The 21790-nt window shown below is 38.0% G+C and overlaps 1 protein-coding gene across 2 annotated transcripts in view; it reads right to left on the reverse strand.

Annotated features, from left to right (window-relative positions):
- LOC148644032 (disabled homolog 2-interacting protein-like) overlaps positions 1–20938 on the reverse strand; it is a 365146-nt gene extending 344208 nt beyond the window's left edge. Inside the window, exon 1 of one of the 2 annotated variants that reach the window (XM_088615285.1) lies at positions 19952–20938. In XM_088615285.1, the coding sequence (XP_088471411.1) occupies positions 19952–20033 (82 nt within the window). In that variant the 5' untranslated portion in view covers positions 20034–20938. The remainder of the gene's footprint in view (positions 1–19951) is intronic. The other variant, XM_088615283.1, reaches the window with a different exon arrangement.
- Between the last annotated feature and the right edge of the window lie 852 nt (positions 20939–21790).

The raw sequence follows: 21790 nt of genomic DNA on the forward strand, positions 1-21790 counted from the left end.
ACCAACATTTAAAAAAATCATTGGCTTAAGAAAATCAGTAAATAACAATGCATTACTTAATATGCAGTATACTGTATATCATAAGTATACATCACATGTATACCATCCATGTATACAATCAACACTGATACCATTTTCTCACCAACTGCTTAGTGTAAGCTAGCTTTGACAAAAAATAAACACCAGATTGGAAGCAGCCTGCTTATAGTGCATTTCTTATATTGTAATAAGTTTAAGACCTAGAATAACTATAAAGTCGTACTGAATATAGGCTAGTTAGGCAATAAATGAATTCAAAGAAAACATCCATCCATTCTCTAACTGCTTCCACCAACTCGGGGTCGTGGAGGAGCCAGAGACTATCCCAGCAACAGAGAGCACAAGACAGGGTACACCCTGGATGGGCACACACAGACACAGACACACACACACACACACTCACACTAGGGTCAATTTTCACAGAAACGAATTAACCTACTAGTATCTTTTTGGACTGTGGGAGGAAACCAGAGCACCAGGAAGAAACCCACATGAACACAGTGAGAGCATACAGACTCCACGCAGACAATGTTAACCACTGCGCCACCTCGCGCCCAAAAAAATCGTAATAATAATAATAATAAAAATAATAATTGCTTACACTTATATAGCGCTTTTTCTGGACACTCCACTCAAAGCGCTTTACAGGTAATGGGGACTCCCCTCCACCAACACCAATGTGCAGCATCCACCTGGATGATGCGACGGCAGCCATAGTGCGCCAGAACGCTCACCACACATCAGCTATCAGTGGGGAGGAGAGCAGAGTAATGAAGCCAATTCACAGAGGGGGACTGTTAGGAGGTCATGATTGATAAAGGCCGATGGGGAAATTTGGCCAGGATGCCGGGGTTACACCCCTACTCTTTTCGAGAAACCCTGGGATTTTTAATGACCACAGAGAGTCAGGACCTCGGTTTTATGTCTCATCCGAAGGACGGCGCCTGTTTACAGTATAGTGTCCCCATCACTACACTGGGGCATTAGGACCCACATGAGCCCACTGCTGGCCCCACTAACGCCTCTTCCAGCAGCAACCTTAGTTTTTCCCAGGAGGTCTCCCATCCAGGTACTGACCAGGCTCACACCTGCTTAGCTTCAGTGGGTTATGTTGATATTGTCGCGAACCGCATTCCTACGAGCACCCCCTCACTGCCAACAACCGTGCACTAATTAATCAAATGTCATCCCTCACGTTCTTCCCTATTTGTACCCTCTCACTCCACTCAGTCCCTGCTCACTACTGAGAATAACCCTTGGCCTTCTCTTGTGCGCATAAACTACTCTGTTTTCCACCGCTTCGACTTCGTCTCGCCTCTCGTTTTGGATTTGGATGCTCTCGACCTGACTCTTATGATACCTGACCTTGATCTTCCACCTCGACAACTTTTGCCTTTTGCCTTTGGTATTTGGACGCCAAACACCAGCTACCTACAGTCTCAGTCCCGCATAGGGTCCAACCAGGTGTTCCTAGTGCCATCTTGACAGATATATCATACTTAATGTGTTTAAGAGAAGATGTGAACTAAAGAAGATACCACTTGGGATACAAACTAGTACTACAGAACCTAATAGCATTAAAAATTAAGCACCTCTTCTAATGCATTTTGCTGCTCCACACACATCTTAATGTATCTCTTTCTTATATCTCACCCTCTAATGAGTCCTAGAGGTACATTTTCAAGAAACTATGAATGTCATTACTAATATACAAGGAAACTCAGAAGAGTTAAGATACATTTTTGTGGACTGCATGAATTATTTAACTTGTGTTTATCCAAGGTGACATTATGATGAATGAAGTACAAATTAGTAACAGTACAAAACACATAATGTAGAGAATCTGCTAAATACTGTACGTCATCACACAATGATCAAAAGAAAAAACAAGGCACATTGTTTTGTGAACACTAAATTCTTGAAGAACTGAAAAGGATGCAATACAATGTACAAGGCACATAAAGTAGGATAATGAATCCTACAATTTACAGATAGATCCCAAATAAGTTGGTCTTAAGGAGGTACTGTAGGATCTTGAAATTCATTGTCAAGATGACATTGTGACATGAAAAACATGAGATAATCATGAGAAGGCATATACAGTACAATCCAGGAGTGGGGACAAAAGAGGTTTTACTTACATTGGCAACTTCTGACACCCAGCAGATACCTGGTTGTTCTGTCTAAATACCTATGGTAGGCTCCACCTTCAAATGTGAAATTGTGCTTTTGCAATTACAGTAGATATGCTCCAACCCATGTGGGAAATACCTGGATTTTCACATGAATGCAGAATCTGTGCAAATACTAAATAAGGATCTGTAGAGAGATCCTGGAGAGATCTTCTTCCAGCAACCATTTGAAAAAGGCCCTCTTTAGAAAAGTTAAGATTCATCAGAAGCTGGTGAGCTGGAATGTTTTAAAGAACTGTGGAATAAGCCTTTGAAAAAACTAGATCACATCAAAAGAGGAGCTCAGTGTATACCCTTAAACCATTAATTATAATTACACTATGAAAAAAGCTGCTGCTGATGAAGTCTGTGAACCAAGCTTCAGACTGTGAATAACTACACAATAACCGTTAAATGCAGTAATTTAGCTGGTATATTATAAGTGAAGTCTTAAAGTTTCCTGAAGATGTATCCACAGACCTTTAGTTTTATCATATTCAACTTCTCATGTAAGCTTCAATTGTTTTAAATAAAATGGAAAAAAAATGTCAAAACTTTGATTTAATAAACAGATGTGTAACAACGAATAAGGTGATCATGAAGAGATCTAGATGAAGATGGGTTTCTAAACAGGAACTGCTTTATCTTATTTCAAGACACAACACTGAACAACAGTCAATGTGTACTCCTCAAGGGTACTTGGGAGACTGGTTTTCAATTAACAGGTTGCACTCAGATTCTTCATTAAACTAATTACTGACTTAATTGGCGAGATGGAACATTTTATGATCTATAAAACTCACACTTCCACGGCAATGAAGGCCTGGATTTTAGCACCTACAGTATGCTTAACACTGCTAACTGTTGTAGAAAGCAAACCAGCATTATCTGAGCTCACAAAAGAACAAGTAAAGGTTTATTCCACACTGAAAAGAGAAGAAAAGAAATACAACGTTTTAGCTGCGGAGCCTCCTTCGAGCTCTCCAGACTCAAGAAAATGAACATGTAGCTGTGAAGACAGATGTACCATCAGAATGGGCTTCATCAGGAAAATACACAGGGATCGTTTCAGTGTTTTGGGACAAAAATTGACTGGTCTAAATCTATAATGAGAATTCCACGTACTGTAAGAAACAAGATCTTTTACGTAGACTGCAGGATGTTTTAGTTGTTTACTAATCAAATTCCTCAAAAGATACTACAATAAACAGATATTAAAATAAAAAAAGTAACAGAAACGTACAAAATTGACATAAGGTTGTGTTGGGAAAGTAACTAATGCGTTTTAACTAATAATTGACTTTTTCATTTTCATCTTTCCTGCATTAGGAGAAACAAGCACAGTTCCAAAGTGGAGGTAATTAAGTGAAACAGTGCATTTCAAGGGCAATAAAAGTATGATGAACTACCTTCAGGGGTGCCAACACTTGCCAGCTTTGATGCAGAACCAGCGCATTAAGTATCTGATATATCACAGATAATGCCAATTATGCCCAGTGGGTCTCATTGTGCTCTCATTAGCTTCACTCAAACAGAACTGTCATTCCTGTTTCTTTTCTAAAAAAAAAAGCGCTACTGGACCTCCTTGGTTGAAGTAACAAGCGATGCCTTGCTTTTTTCTGACAATGCCACTAATTCCATCTGATACATGGCCACAATCCCCTGTCCTTGACAACTGACAAGAATATTAAAGTTCTGTTTCTGTCATACCTGTCACACTGCTGACCACACCAAAATAATGACGGTCAGCAAGTATAAGGAGAAATAAACAAATTCTTTATAGCATTATAGCATTTAAAACTTTCAAAAAAAACTTTTATAAGTTAGCTACTTAGCCTCCTAGCCTGAAGAAGGCTTTTTTTTGTAACAGGAAAACCAAAAACCTCTACCACAAGTCCAGAGAACACATTAAAAAAAAACAGGAAAACACATTTCTGCTCCTTTTGTAAAAGCCTACAGGTATATGTAAATCAGCAACTAATGATACCGAATTTCTATGAGGATTTATAGAACTACCTCAAAGGTGCAGATGCTGTTCATAGATTAGTGCCTTTTTTATACTTTATACACAACAAACAGACTGGGTGTAAGGAAGACATAAGTTAACAAACTCTAATATCAGACCTGTTCTTTTCCTTAATGGAGTGTTTTCACCAGCAGGCAGAGAAATTTGGGCTCATCTGTGTTAAATATAATTTCACTAAATATTTGAAAATCACACTACAAGTTGCAGAAATGTGTAATGTGATGTTCTTCACAAGAAACGGACCTTAAAATATAATCCTCCCAGAAGAGCTATGAAGCATTTAGGTACTGTATACAGCAAATAGTTCCCATTCCCCAAAAAAGATTAGCTACAATGTTGTGGTAACTCACAGACAGTATACCGAGTTCTTGCACTAAGGTCTTTACCAAATGCCCATCACCATGTACAGTACTATAATATCCTGCACTGCATAGAATCCTTCCTGTAACATTCATACTGACTTGGTCAGGCAAATAGCAGCCCAATCTATGGACAGTCCTGGGCAAAGTTGTAAACTAAGAAATTGCATTTTAAATTGCATTGGGAGAAATTGCTATTTAGGGCTGATGTATTGCTTTATGTAGCAACTACAGTGTACAGTATATACACACTACATAGATCGGTGTATTTCATTCCTTTTTAAAATAATTCCCCTCAACCTGTTGCCAATTTTAAAAACAGGTCCTTACACAAGTAAATTGAACCCGAATTACACTTACTTCTTAAAACATTCTCTAGCAATGTCTATGAAGCACATGGCAACTGAACTTATGAAGAATTAGTTAAGTAAAGCTTATAAAGCAGTATTAAAAAAATCTTCTAAAATGAGAAAAGCAGTTCTTATTGAACAAAATCCCGGTATTCTGGTGTAACTGTGGGTCATGATAACCCAAACTAAAGCATATACAGTAGATTGAATCATTTGACAAAGTTTGCAAAGCTAAAAAAAAGCTTCACAAAGGAGCTGTGGTAATGTAGCTTTTAAAGTACTTCAATCTGAACAGAAATTACAATCAACAGCAGAGAAAAAAAATAAAGAATCGGTGTCAGTTTGGGCCGTTGCTTGTCTCAACTCCATGTAGCCATCATTCCCCTTTTCCAACCCTCCTGAAAAGATTAAAGAATGAAATAAAAAAAAACACCTGAGCAGGTGTGCCCAATTGTTGAACCCAAGTTCTCCCTTTCATGTGATTATGCCAGTCTAGCAAGCACATGTATTAAACTGAAATAGTGCTTAGGCTCAAACCTCAAGAATTAGACAGCTATGAAGGCAAATGATCTTGAAAGACCTGTCTCTCAAATGCTATGCATTAAACAATCAGGCATGCAAGTTTTCCCCTCACTAAAATGCAGACAATTTTAGTAACACTACAAGGAATTTGATATAGTACAATCACAGATACCATAGCTGGGCATTTATGAAAAATCCATTTAAGTAACCCACAGAAACAACTCTGAAACATTAGGTTACCGTAAAAACCTTCTGGATCATACAAAAAACATCTGTGCCCATTACTTATTTTAACTCGGTGGTATTCATTTTAAGATTATCATGCAATTAAGATGAACGGAATTGCCACTGTTTATTGTTTAGCTTTACATTATCAGCAGGCACAAAGGATTCTAAATGTTAATTGAAACATTTGTTATCATTTGCTAACAAACCAATAATTATAGCATTAGTATCACAGTGAGGAAACCGGTAAACAGTTCTTGGTGGTCCTTACTCCATCTCAGTCTGCTTTGACCAAAAAACAGTAAGGATATTGTTACAAAGAGGGGGTTATGAAAATTGGTGAATATCAGGAATTGACGGAGCAGTATTTCTTACAGAGGCCAAAATAAGTGATACGTTGGCTTCCTAATAAATGCAATACAACCTGCAGTTAAATCTCTCTCTCTGCAAACCCGGATGACACAAATAAATGGGAGTCTATCTCCCTGTTTTAAAAATGCACCCACAAGCAGGAAAGGCTGCCCGTAACCAAGGTATTTTTTTAATCAGAAAACCCACGTTCCCTCAAAATACAGAACAGCAAGCTCTCTCTAGCAAGGTTCAAATACAGTACTTGGCTTCAATCGGGTTTTTGTTCAGTTGACCATGAATTTTAAGTTCCAAATCCTCCTGACTCCTCCCTTCTCCTCATCTTTTTTTTTTCCTTGTTTGTGCTCTTAATGTGATCTGATATGGCGTGTTCCAGGACTACACACTGACAATCATTTACCCATAACTTAATTAACTAGGTATCAAGATAAACTTTACAATTGTTTTTGATCAGGGGATCTCAGCTAACATCCCCTCTGCTTTGAAGCTAGTAATGTTTACACTTCCAGGTAGTCACCTATAGCTATAACAATATCTTTGCTTGAGAACAGTAAATATGAAGTCAGACGTTTTAAATAATTAACAGAGAGCAATAACACAGTCATGTAGTTCAGTGTCCTAGTTATCATCTGTCATTATATTTGCTCTTATTGTACCTATGACTCAACCTGTCCACATCACATCCTGCTTCCTAATTATCAGATGTCACTTAGACAGCTGTTCTCTGATAAACGTGAAACAGGTAGTCACATCCAGCAACCTTACACAGGAGCATCATAGAATGCTTTATATAACAAGAGATACAGCAGACTATCAATTCTGCACTGGGTATTTTGAATTTAAAGAAAGTATAACTTTACTTAATTTATTTTGTAAGATCCAGGTAAAAAAAAATCAGAACACACTCATTTTTGTTTTGCCTGTGGATAAATATATGTTTGGTATCCAAAAGATTTGTAAACAGTAGTTTTGCATGGGATAACTATGTCTTACAGACATTCAATATCTACAGTACTACTGTCAAAGTTAAGTGCTGAAGTCAAAGCTGTAAAAATGAAAAAAACTAAAAGACACTATAGAGAAGCATATCTTTCAGAACATACTGTAGCAAAAAGATACATTTTTAACAAACGGTGTGAATTGTACAACCATGCAATATGAACCCCAGCAGAATCACAAGCTCTGCCTAATATGCTTCATTAAGAAAGCCATTCTAAAGCATGGACAGAATTCAAATTTCCTGCTAGAATAATTCCAAATTATTGTAAGAAGCCATTAGAGATCTACTGAATGTACTGTATTACTCTCCCACTGTGCCTAATATCAGCAAATTATGGCTGTATTGGAGTGAAAAAGAGTGAGGTCAAAAACAACAAACAAAATATGGTATTATGGCGATTTACAGTAAATAAGTCTGAGGATAGATCAAACAAACTACTCTGTTATGAACATTACAGCCCTGGTTCCAAATTAACTCTATCAATTGCCTTATCGATTTGTTTAAAGAGATAAGTTTGAGAAGCTAAAAAGAATTGTAAACAACAGTAAGTCTAAATAGTTCTATCCATTTCTTACATTTGGATGCTAGAGAAAATTTGAAAGGAACAAGTTCATTCTGGGACTATTGCATGATGAATAAATGTTAAAAAGGTTTGAAAAGTGTCATCAACAGTGTGTTCTTCAAGTTCTGCTTTTAACTAATGAGAAACATCAGTGAACAGCTCCAACCTGAACTGTCAGTAAAAGCCCATGCAGAACTTCCAGATCCATACTCAAGAAATTGAGTTAGACACTGCAGAAATAACACTACAGTAGGTGTTCTATGTTCTGTCTCCATAGAAAATGTACTTGATTATGATTTCTTCAAACATAAGCATTGGACATCTTAGGAAAATGTAAGGTAGAACACAATATTTTGCAAAACCGGATATAAAAGCATACTCAAAAACAGAATTAGTGTTTAAAGCTTCATTTCCATTAGATAGATTACACAAACATTCTATCATTAAAGTGTGCTATGGACAAAAAGGACTATAGCATCATTGTTGGGAAATAGCAGATTAATTACCTAATCAATAAGCCATCTACACAGGGAACTGATGATTCAGAGTTTAATTAGTGGATTTAGCCAGCCTACATTCAGAAGCTGACACTGCAGTATAATCACTTCATAATGGGATCAAACAACAATTTCTCTAATCTGCCAACACCTTTTAAACTCTGCTGGACATTAATTTAGCAGATAGGAAACTCTGCTTTCGAAGCATGTTCTAGATAAGAAATGTGGGAGCAACTACTCAGTGATGTATGACAGTGCGAATTTGAAAGGTATCCAAGCAAAATCATCATTTAAAAAAAATCAAGTAGATAAAAGAACAAAGTCAACAAATGTGGTTTAATACATTTGAGCAATTACAATGTACATTTTTAATAGTTTTGTTCATATTTATATTTTTATTATCTTAAAGGTATTAGCAGCATGTTCTCTCTTGGCATTTCTGCTAGCTTCATTTTAGCACTGATAGTTTCTGAAAAGACTATACAAAGCTGAAGAGGAAGAGAGTGGTAAAGATGCAAGAAAGATATTCACCTCTGCACCTCAAAGCTTTCCAGTGGGTACAAGGGCATATAATGCTATTAATTTCCTTCCCCTTTCCCACTTCCTGGCAGCAAGCTTTGAGAAGTCTTGTTTCAGAATCTAGGCACAGAAGGAACACTGGAGAACCATAGAGACCACAAAAAACAAAACAAACCCATACAGTACAGTATGATATTCTCCCCCCTGATCTGTCTACTTCGTTCAGAACTACAAGAAATGCTTTAATAACTTATTGAGCCAAAGAAAACAAATATATCCATTTATTTCCACCCCACAGCCCCCTTCTCGTCACAGAGTAATTAAAATGTTTTTTTAGTGTTATTCCATAAATAATGCAAGTGTAATTAAGCTTCGTGAGAGCAGAAATAAAAGCTGTATTTTTGCAGATACTCGGTGCTGTCAGTTTACAAATTCAGATTTTCCTCAGCTGCACAATCATCTTCAAAGCTTCACATTCTGAGAAAAAAGTACATGCAAATTCCACGCTTGACTGCGGAATAACATAAGCCTGCAATTCCTCTACCGCATCAAAATTGAAACTTAACACACTAGTTCATCCACCAGAAGAGAGTCGGTCAAGAATCATGAGTAGTTCATTGAGGCTACATAAGCTTTTTCAATACTTTAACTATAAGAATTATAAACTCATTATGGTGCTACTTTTTTGATTAAATGTTGCCTTTAAATTGAATCAAATCACACCTCCATCTTGACTGTTGTGGCAATAATGTATCAGAAAGGGTTTGTCTGTCTTTCTTTCCCAAACAGTGTTTATGTGCACCACCTCGTCCAAGAATTAGGTTGAGGGTCACCTTGCCCTGCTGGTTTGGGCATGCATTATCCTTTGGTTAATAGGATTAAAGTCCAGCGATATGACCAAGGTCTCAAGATGAGGAAATTCCCCCACTGACATTTTTAAAACAACTGCCCTGGGATGGAAAACAAGAGGAACTGTCACCTTGGTATAGCATAAGTAATCCCATCTGGATTAGGCTACAATCTTTCAGGATTTAAAGGTGGCTGTGGTGCCAAAAGAAGGTGAATTAACACTCCCTGCTCCCTGCTCCCGCCTCCTCCTCTCTCCTGAGTTTTGTTTTCCCATGCTATATTGTCTTTGCCGACTGCCCTATCTTTCTTACACCCGAAGAAGGCTCCAAAGCTGAAACGTTGCACTTCCTTTCTTCTCTTTTCAGTATGGAACAAACCTATTACTTGTTCCTTTGCAGCCTTCACATGCTGACACGGCTCCCCACCTTAACACTAGACTCCTGCAATATCATCTCCAGCAGAATCAGAGACTCTGCCCAATATGCTTCATTAAGAATGCCATTCTAAAGTACAGACAGAATTCAAATTCCGTACCTATGTCATGATTAAATTCAAATTATTGTAAGAAATTATTGAAGATCTACTGAATGTATTACTCCTCCAGCCTAACATTAGTTAATTATAGCTGTATTTTGGTCAAAAAGAGGTCAAAAGCAAAAACCGAAATATGATATTGTGGTGATGAATACAGGTTTACTGGATAGACTGAACAATTACTTTGTTATGGACATTACAGCCCTCGTTCCAAAACAACACTATCAACTGCCTTATCAATTTGTGTAAAGAGATAAGCCTGAGAAGCTAAATAGAATTTTAAATGACAGTGACTAATTATTTGTATCTAGTTTTTACATTTGCTCCTTACAGTTTTTCTCCAGAAGAAGAAAAGAAAAGTTCATTCTAGCGATTTTGAGAGAGTGATATTTTTTACTATACTATACTAAAGAAGAGCTTTGTACCAAGGGATTTGAAACAATGATTAGAAATCAGAGATATTTTAATAAAACAATTATGAACAGTCTAACGAGAAAGAGGTACAAGGTAAAAGCACTCTTGAGCTCCATGATCACAGCTTTGTGTCCGAGTACTGTAGCTGACTCGAACCAGGATTCCAGGACGAGCAGATGATGCCTCTCAAGAGCAGGTATACACCTGGCAGATATCATTTAATGTAGAAATGAAAAATACTACATGAAGGTAAAAACCCAGGAATAAGATGGGAAATGCCTACATTCAAAAAGTTAAGGAACATAATTAGGAGTTTATACTGGTACATCATTCCACCTTCTGTACAATATGGGGGAAGCAATAAAAATATTATATACATATAGATTACAAATCAAGGGATGTTAATTTAGTACAAGTTAGATCTTGGTTAGATTATTGTGTATAATATTGTTCTACACATTACAGATTTAAAAGAACGTCTTACACAACTTAATAGAACTGAATCTTCTTGATCTTTACCCGGGAAGACTAAAAGGAGACCTCATTCACATATTCAAAATGGTCAAAGCATTGGACATCTTCAGAACCAACAGTGAAACACAAACCAAAGAACGTAAGTGGTCAATTCATGTAGAACTGAAACCAAGAGATGCTTTTGTTTCACGCAGAGATTCGTGGGAGGCTGGAACAAGTAAATAAAGCACACTGTTGAAGCTGTCTCTCAGGCTTTCTTCAAGAACTGGTTGTGTAAGAGCCTCAGATCACTTACAGTACAGTAGCTACTAGCAACCAAAGTAGATAGAGGGGTCAAATGGCTGCCTCTCTTATTTCTAGCATTATTTTATTCTTTGATGTACAAAACAGCAAAAAACAACAATACAAAGATATCCAGCTTCTTTGTGAAGATACGTCCTAGATCCCAATAGACATGGTCTTATACAATGCCAGTCAAGAGAACGCGGCAATGTTTACTCTTTGCAATAATACCAGATTACTGTCTAAATATAGACAAAATACTGATCTGACAGCAGATGTTACCGAATGTCTAATCAAAGCATTACATCACAGGATTACTGGAAAGCATAAATATTCAAGAAGCTTACTAGCTGGAGACACTTTGGACTTGCAAAAAAGAGACCATATAAAACCAAACAAAAACAGCACAGATCACAGAGTACTGGTACAGTGCTGCAGCAACACAAATATTTTGCATGCATACCACTCTGAAGTGAGACCAAACACAGCTATACTTCAAGACTTGTGAAACTAAAGCACCTTAACTAAACTTTTTTGCCAGGCTGTAATTGTATTCAGTACTAGTAGGTTCAAGCTGGAATAAATTACCACTATGTCTTTCAGTTTACTTTATTGATTTAAATGTGGCAACTGTTTTTAAAATCCCCTGAAATGCATTCAAATGGATCCTCTACGTCTTCTACCATGTGAAGTGATTTGCATGTTTAAGAGCGCTCTTTCTGTTAAGTAAGCCATTTATCTCCTCTTTCTACAATGTCTCCCATTTAACAGTATCAAGGAAACCTCTATTTTACATACAGCAAAATAATAACTTACACTTAATTAAACTTACAAGTTTAATAATTTATACTGACAAAATAATATCACTTAAAATATATTGCGTAGTATTAATCTGAATGAATCTTTCTGAATTACAAATTAATTTTAATACTCTATTGATTTATTCCATTCAACATATGACTTAAATTAAGCAAATCTAAGATGCTTGGGTTACATTTCCTTCAACGATAAAACATAGTAAGTTTTACCCTGTGTCTCTATGAGGAAGTAAAAATCAATATCCACATTTTTTTTACAGAACTGCAGTCAATACAGGAACTCCTAATCTCCCTGAATTTATAAATGGCCAATTTAATACATCCAAAAGGAATTCTGGAAAAGAGGGTTTGGCTGCCTGATTTCTGTAGGGTTTTAGACAAAGCACAACACAATTCAAATGGATCAGTTTACAACAATAAATACAAGGGAATACAAGGAAATTGTGACACGCATTGGATGTGAAAACTTCTGAATATTTTTGGGCTACCTTTGACCCAATCCTTTCAAAAAGTCCACTGATGCTGAATTTTTCACTTCCTATTGGTTCTGTTAAACTCACTGATCTGATTCATGCAGTATGAAAGCTAATGACAGTCACACAAAAACCAAAGGACAACAAAACAAAGTGCTTATATTAAACCCCTTAATATTCTAACACAGCTGGGCATGATTCCAAAATCAATATGTGCAATGTTCATTCCCAACGTGAGAATCCACTGCGCTGTTTAGTCTCTGTAATAAATTTAGCAAAAAGTAAAGCATATCAGTATGGTAACAGTAAGTTGAGGATTAATTTCTCTAGCGTACGGAGAGCACTGCAGTTCCATCATTTCTAAAACATGGCAAAACATTAAGGTGCACAGTGAGATCTGATTTCTGTGTACAAAAGGCACAACAAGGGGAGGAAATGAACTGTGGAAAGATGGAGGTATGATGACCCCATTTCACGTTATGGAAAAAGGTGGTTATGTGGTGACTTGCCTTTGATATTGACAAGTTGAGAACATATGCCAAATCAAAAGACTTGGTGGAGCTCAGCATTTCCCTGGGTTACTGGCTGAACAGCCATTGGAGCACTGCAATTGTATGTACATTCTGGGTACCAGAAGTACCTACTGTAGGCACAAATGTTCACAAATCAATTCAGATGGGGCTCTTCCCCCAACATTTGACACATTCACACCAGGCACACACACCCATACACACAGTAATTTACAGTAATACCCAGTCCTCCAGTGCCCTAAAGAAGCACCTGCCCATAAACCCATTTCCAGCATGCAGCAAAGTGCCACAAGCAGTTTCGTTTTGACGTCAGGAACCTGACACTGATTTCTACTACATCGGCACCATTGCATTTGTGTCTCGGTTGAACACATGCCTTGAACACGTTTGCAGACAACGTATAAAGGTAACAACCATAAAAGCTTGTTACCCTACTATCACAAACTACAGCACGTCCAGAATTATGTAGTCACAATCCTGACCAGGTCTAGTGCAAGTGATCACATCACTCCTATCCTGGGGTCCTTGCACTAGCTTCCTATCAGCTTTCGTGTCTGCCTCGAAATCGTCATGCTCAACTATGAGACTCTACGTGGCTTTGCACCTGAGTACCTGGCTGAGTGACTATCGTCCTACTCTCCATCTCACAACCTTCATTCGGCTAATTTTGGTCCCCTGTCTGTCTCCCAAAGGCCTTCTCCTGCTGCACCCCAAAGCTCTGGAATTCCACCCCTAAGGATATCAGAGAGCCACCTTCCCTGAGCTTTGTCAAATCTAGACTCAAACTTTAGACTCTTGACTTTTTTTAGAAGGGCTTTTACTTAACTGGTTCTTTGTCTGCCCATTTTCTTTACTACTGTATTCCAAACCCCATCTACTATCTCCTCTCACTGTGCATTTTTTTTCTGTAAAGCTACTTTTAAAGGAGCTATATAAAATAAAGTTTGTTATTATATATTGAAATATCCAAATATATATATATTTTAAGGAACAGAAAACAATACTCTACACTTGTAAATCCACAGATAAGAAACTAAATGTCTTGTCTTTTCCATGTTTAATGTACAGACTAAAACAAATAGTCAATTCAATTTATTGGATCGCGTTTTTTTTCCAATTTATAGAACATGAAACATTCTGTTCTGCCCCTGACGTCTTTGCAGCAGCATCCTATATTACAGTTTTAATGTTCTTCTCTGTGAAAACAGTTTTACTAAACATTCTGGACTGCAGTCCAAGAAGCAATCAATATAGAAATGTCCTTAAGGGCACAGGAGAAGAAACAAAAAAATCAATGTTTTATACTAAATACAACTTGATGCCACAGGAAAATGGAAAAAAGCTAAACCTGTTAGTTTTGTATAACTAAAATCATAGCCAGATATCTACAAAAGGCACTCTATTTTGTTTTCAAACCTGAAACAAAGACAGGTGATAACTGCAGCAGACATAGCTGCTATACAGTTATTTTTAACTGTATAGCTATACAGTTAAAAAACACTTTACGCATTTGTGCATCTCCTTTAACAGAAGTAAAAATGCACACCCCAAGCATTAACCCCAACCCTAACTTTTCCAACAGCCCAGTTTCTAAACCTAACCATCAATTCAGCCTAAAACACAGGTGGTAACTAAATATATAATTTTCTGTAGGCCTAAGACTTTTTAAACTGTGTGTTCAATGCAATTTATTTAACCAAAATAGAAAATGCAATAGTAAATGCATGTAACAACAAAAAATGTGGTCATTTATCATTAATATTATTCTTCTACAAGCATTTAATTATCAACGGATATAGTCAACATCCTTCAATTCTAGTTTTTAATGGCATTTAATTAGAAGCTACAGCATGTTAATTGTCTTATGAAGCTGCACATCTCTAAAGCTATTGAATGCTACAGAATACAGTATGTGAAGCTCAGAAATGTGGTTTATATAATTATTCCACAACTTAATCAGTCTCAAAGGGTGATGCATAATAAATTATAATTAATGTCAGAAGAACAAAGTTTGTTTTTTAGAACTCATAGCCATATATGCAGTACAGCTGCATGAAGTGTACTAACAGAAATGCTAAATAGCAAAGACGACACAATGACACAGGATTTACCTGGAAGTAATCACTAATCTCGCTGTGTTTACGTCATGTAAAAATACATGAAAATCCTGCTATTGAAAGCACACTACTGCATCTTTTTTTAAAACGGTCCCAAAAATAACGGAAATTTTGCATAAATTATTTCTTTAAAACATTATGGCACACTGCTGCCTACAGTACGTCCTATACTTACCACACACTAAAATCTGACTGAAAGAGCTGCTCAATTTGGATTAAAACTGTACATAGAAAATGAATCACTGCAGAACAATACTACAGTATGTCTATAAATAGTTTAAGGGACTGGCAAATACAATAGCCCACCACAATCACTACGCTGAACAACCTAGCATTTCTAAAGTAATTGTCCAAACGAACCTTATCAGACAGATAATTTAAAGAAGAGGAAATATTCAGCATGTGGGTGTACTGCAGGCTACAGAGATGCCAGATACTGTATGAATATTTGTAGGGTACAAAAGACGGCCTCTTAACAAGTTAATATTTTAAGTCAGATTTGACACTAATGCAAATTAAACAAGTTAAATGTATAATAGGCTGTCATCTCATTGTCATAATTAGTCGTTAATTTCTGGGCTTTAAAGATTTAGCTCTTAAGGTAATGTTAGCATTTATCTCAGAACTGTAACACAAATGTCTCTATGCATCTACTTTAGCAACAAGATGGAAGACGCTATTCTTAAGATCTGTATATTGAAAACAATAAAGCTAGTCATTCAAGCACATTTTTCTGAAGCATGATATAAATAAAACGGACCTAAAAATAATGCTATGTCCCAGATAATGTTTAGTCACTGCCACCAACAGGTGTTTTAAGATCAACCTTAACTAACCTTAAACACAGCACTGTAATAGACCACTGCCAAAACCCTACAGAGTATTTGGCAACCAGTCAGCTTGATTGGCATCTGAAGGTGCTCACTCCAAACACAGGTGAAGCTCTATGGCCTAGATATAGCGAGTTTGACTCTGGGTCATGTCTCTCGCCAACTTTGACCAGCATTCCCCATGTGGTTGTGCACAACTGGCAAAGCACAGCGAGGAAAGGGCTGTGATTGATCTACCAGGACTTTTTCTTCTCTGAGGTGAAACGGGAGTGTCTTTGTGTCAGTTCCTGAGCTCCTGCAGGTTTTCAGTGACAAGGGCAACCATATCAGAACATTCAATAAAGAGGCCACTATCTAAAGAAGGGGAGGAGAGGGGTATTTGTACCAGTATCTGTTACTGTACATCACATTGTATTAATTCCATATAACATGTTATATAATATAAGTATACTTTATACAGTATCTAACATTAATATACTGCATAAAATATATACTGTAACAATATATCTTATTCGTCACGGAGACAACAGAGACAGATAGAGGTCTTCTTCCCCAGCTCTCTTTTTGAAAGCACAGTAATCTCGTCTTTAGTTCTGCAGTGACTTTGCACTTTCACTTTGGCATTGTGGTTAGGCAGAGCAAAATAAAATACACTATCAAATAAAGATTTCTGAAGATTCTATTGAAATATTGAACTCTTATTGAAGAAACGCTGCCCTGTAGCTGTATGCAGTACAGAATGAGATAAGACACTGCAATCACCACCAGGGCTGAGCCAGGGGTGAAGAATTAGGAAGAATCATACCTGTTCAGAAGGAAAACCAGACATGTCTGTGACTGTAACCAACACACAGTCTCTCTCTCAAGTGATCGACACTCTCCTCGTGTCAAGAGCCATGTTGCATTGAAAACCTTTAGGGATAAAGAATAAGGGAAAAATCCAAGACGTTTAAAAGGTATTTGAAAATTCCTCCCAGACAGAGAGTTCAGAACTAAAAAGGATGACATGTCTGGGAAAATACAAATTCATAGTAACCCTAGCCGTGACTTCAGTGTGGGATAATCCTCTAATTAGTACTCCAATCATGTGAGCAGGACTATAGAGCTTGCAGTGTGTCAAAAGATGGGTTGTTGATGTCGTATGTTCATCCTTAATCATTCTCTCTGTACAAGACAGAAGTCAATTTTATAAAAGAAACGTAAAGAAACAAACTGGATGGGTATAAAATGAAATATACAATGAACAGCAAATTGTTTTTTTTACAACTATTACGCTTATGACACATCCATGGAAAACAGTACAGTATTTTATACTGTAACAAGTTAAGGTGATGTAGTGAAAAAAAACAAAAAAACCAGAACATACCTGGGATGTATAAAAACTATAAATACAAAACTATATTCAGTGTTACATTACATTTTAAAAGTGATGACAATAATTCCAAAAGCTGTCTTAACATTAATTCATGACATGGAATCATCCTTGACTTTATATGCTCCAGACATCTTTCAGCACAATCTAAGTTGTAACCATAAGAAAGATTGGTAAAGTTGGATATAAATCTATATTTTCGGTTACTTGTTACTGGCTTTCTGTCTTTGACTAAATTTATAGTACAGATAATTTTTTTACCAATACAAATTAGTGGGACACGTGAATAAATTATTGTAGTTTCAGGTGAGCCTTCTTAGTGGCTCAACTTGCAAAGGGGCAGGTTGAACTATTTGATCACCGATTCGAACCTGGGTCACGGCCCTAGCTGACTGTGAATGGGATTCCTGAAGTTCTCCAGAGCCCTGGAAATTCCCAGAATCTGAGCGAACCCCGGCAATCTCATCTCGTCCTACCCAGCCAACCATTTTCTAACCATTTCTTCCAATTCCCGGTCACGGGGGAGACAGAGCCTATCCCAGAAAGCACAGGGCGCAAGGCAGGGTACACCCTGGATAGGACGCCAGTCCATCACAGAGCAGACACACAGACAGAGACACACACTCACACCAGGGTGAATTTGTCAGCAGCCAATTAACCTACCAGCCTTTAGGACTGTGGGAGGAAACCAGAGCACCCAGAGATAACCCAGGGGAACACAGGGAGAACATACAAACTCCACACAGACAGCACCCCAGGAATTGCACCCAGGGCCCCAGCACTGACGTAGCAATGCTAACCATTGCTCTACAGTGTCGCCTCCTTATCTATCCCTCTACAGGATAATGGTGCACTTTTAATGGATCGATGGGATGTTCAAATGTCTCCTCTTATTGAATGGCCAAAGCTCAGGATGTTACGTAATACGTAAGCTGATAAAAACTGTCTTCTTACCTCTTAATTTAGAGATACAAGCCTAAATGTCAGATTCACAACACTCTGGTTTCCAAAAACTGCTCTACTGTAGTGGAATCCTAACATTTCCAAGTTAGTGTTTCATGAATTTCTACTATTTCTGTAATTAACCAATAAATTCATAGTACTGTATTTTGGTAATACAGTTAGTACGGTTTAATTGCCGTTTTGATGATTGATGACAATGGCACACAGTTAATAACCTAATAACCATTGTCCTCTAACAACGTAAAGACACCTTTAGTGGCCTCAGACTACTTGGAATTTGGCTGAAAATCTTTTCTGAAAATATGACATGAAGATTTAGTAACCGAGCAAAACCAAGCGCTGAAAGGAGCTCAGGACACTCATCGTACTTTTTGGAAAAGGCTGTTGAAAATTACTACGGCAAAGGAAAGACAATGAAAATGAAATAACTCAGACAAAGGCCTCAGGTTCAATAGCACGTAGGCCTCTTTAGATATGAGATACCAAATTGGACATACTGAGCACATATATTTATGTTCAGAGGAGAATTTTAACACTACCAGTCCCTGCCAGATGTACATTTACTTTCTAACATGTAGAAAAAAAAACAGAAAATAAGTATAACTAGATCTACCAGAGGTAGACTTGCTCCGACAAGTAAACCACCCCTGTAAAACTCTCAACTCTGGTATACCATGGTAAAACCAGAGTAAAGGTGAGTGAAGGACTTTGAAATGCTGTAACAAAATAAAGCAGTGTAAAACTGGATTATAAGTCGGAAAAGAGACCAGGCAGATGTACCTTTTAAACTTTCGGTAATGGTAGTCACGTTTCAGATAACTGTTCCTGAGCATTTTTGAACCCTGTTTCACATACAGTACTGTATATGGCAAGCATACAGCACCCAATTTCTACCTTCTAAATAGCCTCGGCACTTTTTGTGCTACTACAACTGGTGACAGACTTCTTACTCCGACTTGCACTCTTTGTACTTCAAAACATTTCTCAGAACATGGCCATCCTTTAATCTACTCTGGGTACTCAGTTGACAGATCACAGTCTGTAAGATCATGGAATATGAGAGTTATCAACCTAGAGGGCCATTATTCTTGGAATCAAGTCAGTGCCTGCTAACCTGTGCATAAACAATACAAAGATACACACAACATTACTGATACATTTTACAGTACCTTTATATTAATTTGCTTCACCTCAATTAAGATATTTTTTTGTGTTTGAAGAGACATCGTTGCTGGGACAGAGGTGACCACATTAACCTTCGCCAAAATAGATCAATATGCAGTACTTCATGCCACACAATAATTTAATCTGCTAAAGAAACGACTACAAAATTATCAAAGTCACATGCATCCACAAAATGAAGGAGGTTGCTAGTGAATGGGGTGACAAAAGTAACAAAGTTTTGCCTTTTTCTTGTACACACACTTGAAGTTAGTAAACAGTCAATAAGCGCAATAAGCAACAATATACAACTACATGTATTTCTTATCGTAAACAAATTTAGCAAACAAAAAACTCTCATTTATACTAGCAAATGTTGCAGAATCTTTGTTGTGCAAAAGACTTGCCGAACTTACCACAAACGTACAAACACATCAGTACATTAGAAATTAACACAAATCACAGCCTTGCTGTGTCACTGCTTTGCTTACTCACCAGACACCCTGATCCATCCTTGGTGTTGACTTTGCGACAGATAAAACATCAAATTTTCCATTCTCTCCTTGACTGAATCCATTTTTGACGTCTTGCGGCCGAAATAACAGTGTCCGTTAGCGAATTGGACAATCTCCACCTCTCATAACCCTCCGACTTGAGACTACGTCCGAAACGAGCAGCGACAACTTCACTTCAGAAAAACCTAAACGATGTGCTTACTGTATATATACCTCAACGCCAGATGCAGTACTCTAGTCTGAGTACTGACTGTTACAAGGAGAAAAATATATATATTTTTACAAAAGATTTACGGTCAGCAGTTTGTGCCGCGCTAGTTTGCATTACCGTTTTCTTCCCAGCTAACCGACATAGAAATGTCCTAAAAGTTTTAGTATTGTCGGGGCAGTAAAACAACTTTGTTCCGGAAAGAAACGAGCAACATTCAGTTAGTAAGCCGTGTCAATAAAATTGACAGCAAGGTGATGTACAACCTCTGCAGGTATGAGCAGACAAGGTAGTCCGGGTGAATATTAAGAGAGGTGCCAAATATTTAGTCATTTTAAAACGCTGCGTCCGTTTATCTCTAGATAACGGCTTAGCGTCCATCAAAGACACGTGAGGTTAAAATAAGGCTAGACGTACTTGTTAATAATGAGACAATTTATAAAAATGCACCTGTGCAGACAGGGTAAATTAATTCACCTGTTGCCCTCCGTACGAGTAAAAGCATTACTGCTGTTGTTTCAAACCGCAAGGTACTGCACGTACGCCTAAGTACAAGTCGCCCCGTTTCTCACCGAGGGCAGTATTTTTTTTTTTTAAATCTCTCCCTCCGAACTGCGGGTAACACTGCGCTCCCAACCGCCCAGACTGGAAGCGAGCCGCAGCGTGACTGACACCAGCTTCCACCACAGAGACGGGGCGCTTCCGCGCAAGGCAGATAAGTGGGCGTTTCAGCTGGCGGAGAGCGGAGACCGGCGGCGGGGCAGGCGAGTGAGACTCCGGGCTCTGGAGGGCTCGACGGTCGGTCGTGCGTCATGTGTCGAACTTGACGAGGAACGTGCGGCAGCCGGACCTGAGCGGTCCCCCATCGACCGCCTCCGGTGCTCCACTGCGGGTTTGATCACTGCAGGGAAGAGCGGTTAAGATAAGATTGCTTAAATACTAAAGAATGCAGGTAGAAAGGCAATGCTATGGCGCAAGCTGTGTCATAAAGGAAACTCCTGTTTAAAGATTAGTATGCGTTGGTTAAACAGGGCAGAAGTTCGGAAGTTAATAATAATAATGTCATGTTTTGTCCTTGTATACCTTCAGCGATGAGAATCAACTTAACGTCAAAACACATTGCATACTGTACATAGATCTGATAAGTCAGTTAAGAACGGAAAATCGTTTAAAATGATAACCTGGCCAAGACAAGCTTCACACATTATAGCACAGTAAAAAAGCACTCGTAGAAATCGTTTAAAATTTAAATAAAAAGAGAGGAGTTGGGCCATAAGGCAGTAATTGATCTTGAAGGGTTAAATCTGTTATCAGTAATATAGGTTACTGCAGGGTTCAGTTTCTGGTGTGCTGTCTGCTCACGCTTCCTCCCACAGTTAAAAAACACAGTTGCGGCTTAATTGGCTTCTGGGAAAAACTGGCCCAGGTGCAAATGTGCGTGTGCTTGTGTCTGTGTGTGCCCTGTGAAAGACTGGTGTCCTGTCCAGGCTGTATTCTTCCTTGCACCCGTTGCTTGCTGATATAGGCTCTGGCTTCCCCATGACCCTATAGTGTATAAAGCAGTTAAACAATGGATGAAAAGGGGTTTTCCCAATTAAAATTACATAAACG

The sequence above is a fragment of the Lepisosteus platostomus genome, chromosome 21 (genome assembly GCF_059453375.1).
Source record: "Lepisosteus platostomus isolate fLepPlt1 chromosome 21, fLepPlt1.hap1, whole genome shotgun sequence".
NCBI lineage: Eukaryota > Metazoa > Chordata > Actinopteri > Semionotiformes > Lepisosteidae > Lepisosteus > Lepisosteus platostomus.